The following is a 12133-nucleotide window of genomic DNA, read 5'->3' on the forward strand; positions in this document are numbered from 1 at the left end:
CTGTATAAGACTACGCTTGGGCAGTATACCGTATATATCATATACCGGGGTATTTGGAAATAACCATGGGATGGTCAATACCTACAGTCAAGTTTTGCAATACACAGATTGCGTCCTTAATTTCATCTGTCACATTATTTTACATTATGAACCTTACCGTAGTTCCCCATAACAGTTGAGCCAGTCAAGTGTTTGTTTGTAAAAAGCACAATGGGAGAAAGCGGGAGCAGGTGAGTCCAGCTATATATTGACAGAGGTCACGTTTTATATTGAAAGTCAACTGTGTTTTTTTGCTTCAATAGAATGATCAGGGATGTGCAACTATAGTTTAACTTCACAGAAAATACATGATTGCAACACATTCGGCAGAAAATATCTTAATTTCCATCAGATGACAACAGAAGTGCAACGCCATGAGTAAATGAGTTTGCAATGAAAAAGCAAGGTATTTTTTGCATAAACATATTTTTATATTTCTAATGTTAATCATAGAAAGAATGTAGCCAACTACATTTACTAATGTTTTGCTTAAAGTTAATATTTCATTTTACCGGAGAAAAGTAGCTACACATCAGTCAGAGTGCTGTCTGCTGATAGAATGCCTGTTTGTGAATTCTCATCCAAGTGCAACTGAAGCACAAAATGAGTCTGATGCCAATCAGAAATTACAAGAAGCATTTTAGACCTGCGTTTACAAAATGCAGCAAGATATTTCTAATGCGTTTTATATTTTTCTTCTGCGTGAGAAAACGCAGAATTTTGCAATTAATAAGGTGACGGTCATCATCTACTGCAGTGTTCGCTTTCTGACATGTTTGAGAAGTCAAAAACCTTTTGGTTTATTTATCTGTACAGCTGCCACCACTTGATTTCCAAGTGTTTTTTCTCCTCTCCGTTCTCAGCCTGTCTGCTCCTCCCCTCTCTTCTCAGAGCAGGCAGGCCTGTCGCCCTTGCAACTCCAGACTCCACACAGACAGATCGTGTACACATGCTGCTTCAGAGCCCGTACGGTTCTTCCTTCAGACAAGTATGTGTCAAAACTTTGTTAATATGCACAACGTCTCTCATTCACATTCACTTGTAAATGTCCCAACTCACCAAAAATGACATTAGGTAGCTCCTACCTATATATGTATAACTTTTTGAGCTGGATTGCCTGTCTATGCAAATTGTTTATTTTCATTAGCATATTTAGCTAGCAGCCAATGGAAATTCGCTATTACTTGTCCTAACTTTGTTAGCATTCTGGTACTAGACGCCCAATGGGCTTGTTTGTGTTTCTTTGGCGCCCCTTTGTGTACTAAGACGGTAATACTGTATATCCTGGGATGAGAGAAGAACGGTATGACGATATGAACATCTGGATACTGCCCAAACCCTATAAGACTAAAGACTAAAAGTTCAGGATAGGGGAATGTTATGAAATGTATTAGAAAGCGACTGAACATTTCAACATTTATCTAACAAGGCTGAGCAGTGCAGACAGACAGACAGATTTTGACAGGTGGCAGTTTGACATGAGAAATCAGCAGCGTAGTGTTTCTTTTAGGATAAAAGCACAGTTTACCCCCACACTCCAGAGAGAGGTCCATATTCTGTGGATCAAACGGAGATGCGCCTGTCAAAACAGTGCAGTGTTTAACAGTGCAGTGTTTAAGGCAGCAGGCAGCTACACCTCATCACTGTAATGTTTTAAGGCATCTGGAGTCTTATTATTGCAGTTGTATTTCTGTAACAAGAGACCAGTCAGGATGTTTCCATAAATGTGACTGGTTCAGGAGAACATTGGACGTCCCATGAAATCTGTTCAGGTTCAGTGGTAATTATTAGAGCTCTCATCAGTCTGTATGGTATGCCTCCCTCATTTGCTTTGTACAGTACTACAAGCTTACTGTACCTTAACATCACAATTATTTAAATTTCTTCAGAGCCAATAATGTCTGCACAGTTTCCTCGAGCCATACATAGACTGTATAAAGAAGCATCGAACGCACAGCAAAGTAGATACAGTTCGATTTCAAAACTTTTAAAACCTTGACTAGAGAGAGACTCAATGAATACAGCAAAGAGCTGCTGTTTTTATGAGTAAGTTCATGTTTAATTAGTTATTCAGCACTGTAAACACTTTGTTCAACACTTGTATAATCCATAAAATGCACATTCTCTCTACTTCCACTCATGCTACAAACAGCACTGCCGCTGCAATGAATGAGTATAGCAAAGTGTTCCGATAGGTTTGCGTTGTTATTGTTAGCGGCTTGTGACTTGTTTAAAATCGAGGAATATTTCACTTTCTCTGGTCATAGGAGTAACAACATTAATTGGTGCATGAGGCAGAAATAATGCAGTGCGACTTGAGTTTCGCCATGAAATCAAATCAAATGTAATTATAACGCTCTTTGTACATCAGCAGATGTCACAAATTGCTTATACAGAAACCTAGCCTAAAATCCCATCAGCTGGAAGGCTGTGAAATAAAATTGTATATATAACACGCGCCGAACAAACAAGAGTAGACTTTCCCGTGAAACGCTTACTTACGAGCCCTTTCCAAACAATTCTGTAAGAAAATTAACAATTAAATAAAAATAAAATAGTAACACAATAAAATAACTATATTGAGGCTATATACAAGGAGTACCGGTACATGTAGGTAGAGGTTGAACAGTCTGTAGCACCAAGTCTGCGTAGCCATTTAATTAACTGTTCAGCAGTCTTATGGCTTTGGGGTAGAAGCTGTTCAGGAGACATTTGGTCCCAGACTTGGTTCTACGGTACCGCTTGCAGTGCGGTAGCAGAGAGAGCAAACTGTGACTTGGGTGGCTCGAGTCTTTGATGTTTAGGGCCTTCCTCTGACATCAAAAGTCCTGGATGACAGGGATCACAGCCCCAGTGATGTACTGGGTCGTACGCACTACGCTCTGTAGCGTCTTGCAGTTGCCATACCAAGCTTCTACATCTGCATTGCTTGCTGTTTGGGGTTTTAGGCTGGGTTTCTGTATAAGCAGTTTGTGACGTCAATCTGTTGATGTAAAAAGGGCTTTATAAATACATTTAGTGACATTGAGGGAGAGGTTGCCAGGTCTGACCTCCTCCCTGTAGGCTCTCTCATCGTTGTTGAGGAACTGACCTAGTACCTTTGTGTCATTAACTTTATGATCGTGTTGGAGTCGTGTGTGGCCACGCAGTCATGGGTGAACAGGGAGTACAGGAGGGGGCTAAGCACATACCCCTGAGGGGCCCCCGTGTTGAGGGTCAGCGTGGCGGATGTGTTGTTGCTTATCCTCACCACCTGGGGGCGGCCCATCAGAAAGTCCTGTATCCATTTGCAGGGGGAGGTGTTAAATCCCAGGGTCTTTAACTTAGTAATTGTTGTAGTCAATGAACGGCACTCTCACATAGGTGTTTCTTTCGTCCAGGTGGGAAAGGGCAGTGTGGAGTGCAATAGACATTGCCTCATCTGTGGATCTGTTGGTGTGGTATGCGAATTGGAGTGGGTACAGGGCATCTGGAATGATGGTGTTTATGTGAGCCATGACCAGCCTTTCAAAGCATTTCATGGCTATAGATGTGAGTGCTAAGCGGCGAAAGTTATTTGGACAGGTTACCTTTGTGTTCCTGGGTACGGAGGCTATGGTGGTCTGCTTGAAACATGTGGGTATTACAGACTGGGTCAGGGAGGTTGAAAATGTCATAGAAGACACTTGCTTGATGTTCTGAGTACGCATCTTGGTAATCAATATGGTCCTGCGGCCATGTGCATTTTAACCTGTTTAACTTCACTAGGGTAGGGGGCAGCATTCGGAATTTTGGATGAAAAGCGTGCCCAAATTAAACTGCCTGCTACTCAGGCCCAGAAGATAGGATATGCATATAAAGGTAGATTTGGATAGAAAGCACTCTAAAGTTTCCAAAACTGTTAAAAAATAATGTCTGTGAGTATAACATAACTGATAAGGCAGGCGAAAACCCGAGGAAAATCCAACCAGGAAGTACTATTATTTTGAAAGGCTGTTTTTCCATTGTAAGCCTATCCACCATACAAAGACTTAGGACCCAGTTCACAAGCTCCGTGTCTTCCTCTACATGTGGCCAGTCTTTAGGCATTGTTTCAAGCTTTTACTCTGAAAAATAAGGGAGATACAGCACTTTCAATCAGTGGCCAGTGGAAATTTCCATTCATCAGCCATGCGCCTGATCGGGAGCGCGCCTTTCTTGTTTCTCCTTTCCTATTGACAAAGCTTTTGTCCGGTTGAAATATTATTGATTATTTATGACAAAAACAACCGGAGGATTGATTTTAAACATCGTTTGGCATGTTTCTACTAACTTTATTGTACTTTTTTGACTTTGTCTGGAATTAGTGCATGCGCCTTGTATTACTGGATTTCTGGACAAAACGCGCAAACAAAAAGGAGGTTTTTGGTCATAAAGAGGGACATTATCGAACAAAACAAACATTTTTTGTCTAACATGGAGACCTGGGAGTGCCACCAGATGAAGATCATCAAAGGTAAGTGATTAATTTTAATGCTATTTCTGACTTTTGTGACACTTTCCTTGGCTGGAAAATGGCTGTATGGGTTTCTGTGGCTAGGTGCAGACCTAACATAATCGCAAAGTGTGCTTTCGCCGTAAAGCGTTTTTGAAATCTGACACCTTTTGCATTAACTTCTTGAGAATACAGGGGGTGCTATTTTCCCATTAGCATAATTTGCTCTACAGATTAAACTGCCTCTTATTCAATTATTGCTCTTACTATATGCATATAAATAATACCATTGGAAAGAAAACAATCTCTAGTTTCTAAAACCGTTTCAATTTTGTCTCTGAGTGATACACAAGTCATTTGACAGCACTTTCCCTGACCAAGAAGTAGAATGCAAGAAGTCTATGCTCGCTTCAACGCTCTGCCTATATATGGTCATGACCCCTATGACCAGAAACACACTTCATTCGCCTTCCTCTGGGTGACAAGAGGACGTCAGAGGAGAAATTCTTTGTTTATCTGGTACTGACGTGAAATAAGATTTCTTTGGCGTGACCGACAACTTCCGGTTTTCTGATTCGCACGAGTTGGAGCTGCGATTGTGTACTGTTTTGCTGGCGTTATGGATGAAAACTATCTCCGTGTCGAATTTTGTTTGATACATGTGACCATATCATCGTAATGTATGTTTTTTCAATATAGTTTAATCAGATTATTTGAATTTTTTCGGGAGTTTTGTGGTGTTCCGTTGTCTGATTTTATTTACGTTTGAGAGATCCGTGCCACTCGACCAGTACCTGTGCTAAATGGAGTGGGAAAGGAACAATTCTGAACGGAACCAACGACTCATCTTGACAAAGGACACTTTGATCAACATTCTGATGAAAGATCAGCCATAGTAAGACACAATTTACGATGTTATATCATATCTGTTGTGCATGTGAACTGGCCGTGGGCGCCTAGCCGAATCTGCCTGGTATAGCTATGCTAATTTAGCGCTACATTTTGTTTTCGTTATAAAACATTTAATAAATCTGAAATATTGTTTGGATTCACCAGATGTTGGGCTTTCAATATCTGTACGCTGTGTATTTTTCTGAAATGTTTTAAGATGAGTAATTCGTTATATGACGTTGGTCTCTGTAATTGTTCTGGCTGGGTCAGCACTATTTCAGATTGCAGCTGCAATGTAGAACTGTGATTTATACCTGAAAAATGCACATTTTTCCAAAAGAAAACTATGCTATACCATAAATATGTTATCAGACTGTCATCTTATGAAGTTGTTTCTTGGTTAGTGGCTATATATTTTTTTATTTAGTCGAATTAGTGATAGCTACTGATGCAGGAAAAAACTGTTGGGAGTAAAAAAATCGTGTCCTTTGCTAACGTGGTTAGCTAATAGATTTACATATTGTGTCTTCCCTGTAAAACATTTTAAAAATCTGAAATGGTGGCTTTATTCACAAGACCTGTATCTTTCATCTGGTGTCTTGGACTTGTGATTTAATGATATTTAGATGCTACAAGTTACTTGTGACGCTATGCTAGCTATGCTACTCAGTGGGGGGGGGGGGGGGGGGGGGTGGGGGGTGCTACCGGATCAGGGTTGGTGACTCTTAAGGAGAAGTTTATCTTTATTTCCATGAACAACACTTGTATCGTTTATCAATGTTTATGATGAGTATTTCTGTAATTTAATGTGGCTCTCTGCACTTTCACCGGATGTTTGTTTGAGACAATGCATTTCTGACCATAACACGCCAATGTAAACTGAGATTTTTGGATATAAATATGAACTTTATCGAACAAAACATACATGTATTGTGTAACATGAAGTCCTATGAGTGCCATCTGATGAAGACCATCAAAGGTTAGTGATTAATTTTATCTCTATTTCTGCTTTTTGTGACTCCTCTCTTTGGCTGAAAAAATGGCTGTATGGTTCCGTGACTAGGTGCTGACCAAACATAATCGCATGGTGTGCTTTAGCAGTAAAGCCTTTTTGAAATCGGACACTGTGGTTGGATTTACAAGAAGTTTATCTTTAAAATGGTGGATAATACTTGTATGTTTGAGGAATTTTAATTATGGGATTTCTGTTGTTTTGAATTTGGCGCCCTGCAATTTCACTGGCTGTTGGTGAGGTGGGACTCTACCGTCCCACTTGTACCAGAGAGGTTATAGGTCTTACTCACATCGGCTACGGAGAGCGTGATCACACAGTCGTACAGAACAGCTGGTGCTCTCATGCATGGTTCAGCGTTGCTTGCCTCAAAGCGAGCATAGAAGGCATTTAGTTTGTCTGGTAGGCTCGCCTCACTGGGCAGCTCATGGCTGGGTTTCCCTTTGTAATCCGTGATAGTTTGCAATCCCTGCCACAAACGACGAGCATCAGAGCTGGTGAAGTAGGATTTGATCTTAGTCCTGTATTGACACTTTGCATGTTTGATGGTTTGTCATAGGGCTAGCAGGATTTCTTATAAGTGTATGGATTTATGTCCCACTCATTGAAAGCGGCAACTCTAGCCTTTAGCTCGGTGCAGATGTTGACTGTAATCCATGGTTTCTGGTTAGGATATGTACGTATGGTCACTGTGTGGACTACAGTGCATTCGGAAAGTATTCAGACGCCTAGATTTTTTCCACATGTTGTTACGTTACAGCCTTATTCTAACAGGTATTAAATTGTTTTTTTCCCATATCAAACTACACACAATACACCATAATGACAAAGCAAAAACAGGTGTTTTGACAGTACTTTCTGGAAGTAGATTTGGCAGCGATTACAGCCTTGAGTCTTCTTGGGTATGGCACTACAAGCTTGGCACACATCATTTGGGAAGTTTCTCCCATTTTTCTCTGCAAATCCTCTCAAGCTCTGTCAGCTTGGATGGGGAGCGTCGCTGCACAGCTATTTTAAGGTCTCTCCGGAGATGTTCGAATGGGTTCAAGTCCGGGCTCTGGCTGGGCCGCTCAAGGACATTCAGAGACTTGTCCTGAAGCCACTCCTGCATTGTCTTAGCTGTGTGCTTAGGGTCGTTGTCCTATTGCAAGGTGAACCTTCGCTCCAATCTGAGGTCCTGAGTGCTCTGGAGCAGGTTTTCATCAAGGATCTCTCTGTACTTTGCTCCATTAATCTTTCATTCGATCCTGACTAGTCTCCCTGTCCCTGATGCTGAAAAAATTCCCCACAACATGATGCAAGGTTTCCTCCAGATGTGACACTTGGCATTCAGGCCAAAGAGTTCAATCTTGGTGGCCACTGACTAGTTAAAACTTTACATCTTAACAAGTATCTCGTTTAGAAGGCCAATATCACATTACATCATTTCACAAATAGTTTAATCTTTGCACATACATTTTATTGACAAATTGACAACAATTAGATGTAAATCTGATCACTGTGAAGTATACACACACAGAGGTACAGTTATGTAGTTCTCCTGTCCTTCCCTGATGTCACAGATAAAAAAAACTTTGACAGGATTGTTCTTTAATTACCTACGGACCATTCCCACATTCTCAAAAATATAAATATTGTTTAGTTCTCCCATTTTGTGGATTAGGAGTTTTGGCGAGAGAAACTCTTTGTTCTGGGAGACTCTCTCCCTCAATACTGCATGGCAGTTTCTACCTGGTATTTATGACCTGAGGTAATAAAACCTGGGTTAGGAGAGAGAGAGAGGGGGGGGTCACAATCTACACCCAGAAAGGGCCACGTCATGACACCCTGGAATGGGTAGGAACATAGAAAGAAGGTGGCTTGATATGTCCATTTCCTCTGTTCTCTTTGCTCGCAATGTAATTTGTTTTTAGGTAAACAGCTTGTTTTTGAATGGTAACTGTGTTAAGGCTGGGGTTTGGGATGGGATGAGGAGTACTGGAAAGGTGTGACTTTCAGCTTACAATAGGCCATAAGTATAAGGCAGATGGCCGATTGTCCTCAATGTGATTATGCTGTAACAACATACTGTAGCACCATGACCAGGATCTCTATTCATTTACGTGAGAAGATTAGGGCTTTCAGGAGTAACGGAAAATCTAGTACAGACAATAATGTTTTTTTTATTATCAATTAGTATATTTGAGTTTATTTACAATATTTGTTGTATTCTTTGTTGTCTTTTCTGGTGGATTAAACTGAAATTGCAACCATCTTTCTATGGCTTGTTTAAAAAATAATAATATTTTGGAGACAATTTTTTTCTTCTAATTACCTAAAAAGAGTGAGGAAAAGGCCATTCTTGAACATGGGGTGAGACATTCTTACTAATTTGTAAATAAAGCCAATTTGTTATTTAGAATGATTTATTTCTGTTTTTAGAGGGACACCTCATGGGTCTCCCAGTCACGGCCGGCACTGGTATCGAACCAGCATCTGTAACAATTTAGCTTGCACTGTGATGCAGTGTCTTAGATCGCTGCTCCACTCGGGAGGCCCCATTCACAAATTTTTTATGGTGATCAAGTGCCTTGCACAAAGTATTAAAATACAGAGAGAGGTGTTGACAAGAGTCTTTTGTCCTGCTAAAAGCCCGTAATAGCCCACAAATTATCTCTAAATCCCGCAGCATAATCTCATAACTTTTAGTTGAGCAACCACTGTAAGTGTGTGAAGTATGCTGTTGTGATATTGTGGTTACAGTATGTGTATACTGTATGTGCAGTATATGAGTACAGTTGCCAGTTTGCTCTATGTTCCCACCACTGCACCTGTAGACTTCAGGAAGGTTAGTTACCTCAAGCTACTTTACAGACTGTACTAAGCAAACAGAGCCAGGTGGCTCAGTGGAAAAAGTTCATCATGGCATGCAGTCCTGTGAGAAGGAGTTCCAGTGTGCACTGCCCCGAGTGGAGTATGTGATTAAAAATAAACACGTTTTCTGAAGGTGAGAGAGAAGGGTTTAGTGCTTTTCCATATGGGTACCTTGGTATTATGCCCTCCTGGGATTTAACCATGTATATTCATAAGAGAAGAAAGGGAGGAGGTGGTAGCAGGAAAAGTTTTGTCATAGACCCAGCTGGTTCTCTCTCTAACTTCTCTTAGTGACCTCAATTCCTCCTCCGTTTGTTCTACCTCCCATCGAGCCTGCTCTGCTCTCAGTGCTCTCTATGTGCATAATGGTGAAGTAGAACATATGTATCCCAACCTGAGCTGAGCCCAACAGGTCACTGCCACTCCCACTTCAGCCAAATGAGATGCGTTTGTAATATTCCATCCCATGGAATCACTAAAAAGGCCACAAATCAGATATACTTCCACAGTCAATCCATGCAGGGTGCCAGATATGAGTAACTTGAGGAGGAGTATGACAGTTAAAACAAAAGCCAGTACAACTGTTTCAATTATTGATAGATTTTCTTTGTTCGTAAAAAATCTTAACAGGGCTTCAAACAACTTCTTAGTTAATGGATTAGGTAAATGCTGGTCGACAGGACGTGGCTAGAATGCACTATTGCATTAAGGCCTGCATGGAGTTTAGATCTCACAGGCCAATGACAGCCCTGTAGCTGTCTATAGGCTATATACAGTACAGCAGTTAAACTGCACACTCAACAAATACTGTATGAAATCACTTTGGGAGGTAATAGTCATTCAAAATCGTACATTTTAAGAGGATTTTAGAAAACAAATACACTTACGCAGTTGCTCTATTACAATGTCAACCACTTTGAGATCAATATTAATGCAATTCCTTTCCTTTGTCTTACTCTCCGCCAACACACCAAGCCAATGCATCAGACCGAGCAGAACATTGTATTGAACAGAACAGCCAATGAAATATCCAATGGCATCCCAGTGAATGGGATGCGTTTTGACTGTTTTCAGCATTTCCTCGAATCAAAAGCCAAGATCATTACCTTGAATCGACACACCGTGTGACTTGTATGTCTTCCAGGTCAAAAAAGGTCACAGTATTGTCCGAACCGGCCAAGCTGACTGCAGCTAAGGAGTACTTAATCAGCACTGCCCGGTGGGTGGGCTTTGTCAGTATCCCAGATAGCCAGGTGTCTATAGCAGCTTGGTGTTGCGGCTTTAGAATGTTGTGAGCGACAACAACCTGTGTACAACACAACACTTGGTGCTAGTGACCTGCTGGGCCAGCCAATCACCGGCTCTGTTACTGACAACCTACCTGGGTGATAGGAAGTAACCTTGGCACGCTCACAGTGTTTGACTAGAGAGGGCAAATTATAAAAGACCAGCTGCACTACCAAAATTTAACCATACCACGCCAGAAAGGGAAACTGGTCTAATGCACTATTATAGTAATATGATAAGAGTTTATTATTGCTGAAAGACATACTGCTGTCTAAAAATAACTATACCACATGCTACACTAATACCAGTGTTGTTGATGTGGTCCATTCAGTGTTCATGGACGTGAATGAGATACAACCAGCTCTTACCTCTACAGTGAACTCCTTCATCGAAGCCATCCTCACAGTCTATGGCTCCGTTGCAGAGCTTGTTGAAGTGAATGCACTTCCTCGTCCCTATGCACTGTATGTGATTCAGGGGACATCTCAACACCACGTCCCCCGCACCTGGAACAGAGAAGACAGTCACTGTTAGCAAGCCCTGTATGGTATGATATGTCATAATAGTCTATGTTCATTAATAATGGGGGAAAAATCCTATACTGTACAGTTACATATCGCAATCAAATTTTGGGATATTTTACTCTTTTTTTTCACTGTAGATAGCATTAGCTAGAGCTAGTCGGCACCACCTGCACCAAAACTCTGGTATTTTTCATCCTATAGCTTGTTATCCTAGCTATAAAAAGTGAGCCAACATGTTTTCAGCACTTATTTCCATGACTGATCAAAACTCGTTTTCTCATGCTCTCTCTCGTCTCTCTGCAGCAGACATAGTGAGCAATATGTTTGTAACATCAAATCACAATAAAATTGCAGTATAAATCGCAATATATATACAATCGTGACAATCGTGGTACGTCTTGTATCGTGATGTCCCTGGCAATTCCCAGCTCTAATGTTCATTACCTAATTCTAGGTGTTAGATTCTGAGGAACATCGAAAGGTGATTAACTGAATTGCCATATTGTGCATTTGATAATAAACCCTCAGAATTCCCAGTTGAAACCTTGAGCTAATAGCAATCAACAATAAATTACACAACACTAATCACTATACCTAATTACTCATAAAAGCATTTATTTTTATGATCATTGTTTGGAGACATTTTATTTTCATACTCTATAATCTTTTCCCACAGCACTGTTCCTCTACAGAAAACATGATTACCGTTCACAGAAGCACATCAGAGTAAAATATATAGGAGGCATATGCAAATTCTGTTTACACTTGACGGCATTGTTCTTTATACACAACAGATGTTCAGTGAACTACAATGGGAAAGCCACGCTCCTGAACCACATACGGAAACGTATAACAGAGTGTACACACACACACAGAGCAGAGAGGAAACAGCTGTTTAAGGATTCATGAGGCATATAGGTGACCTTCATCTGCGTGGCAGCAGCCCACCAGAGTACATAAAATACATCTGACCCAAGAAGCCAGCATTGTAAATGTGTCACATCGCACCTTAACTGCATTGGTATCAATTACAATAACGGCAACACTAGCCACTTAACAAGGAGATTTATTGTT

The 12133-nt window shown here is 40.8% G+C and overlaps 1 protein-coding gene across 1 annotated transcript in view; it reads right to left on the bottom strand.

The window, feature by feature from the left end:
* Positions 1-12133, bottom strand: part of LOC139546650 (low-density lipoprotein receptor-related protein 1B-like) — a 462326-nt gene that overhangs the window by 291126 nt on the left and 159067 nt on the right. Inside the window, exon 3 of the mRNA XM_071355272.1 lies at positions 10904-11041. Within this exon, the coding sequence (XP_071211373.1) occupies positions 10904-11041 (138 nt within the window). The remainder of the gene's footprint in view (positions 1-10903; positions 11042-12133) is intronic.

Source organism: Salvelinus alpinus, chromosome 20 (genome assembly GCF_045679555.1).
Source record: "Salvelinus alpinus chromosome 20, SLU_Salpinus.1, whole genome shotgun sequence".
Classification (NCBI taxonomy): domain Eukaryota; kingdom Metazoa; phylum Chordata; class Actinopteri; order Salmoniformes; family Salmonidae; genus Salvelinus; species Salvelinus alpinus.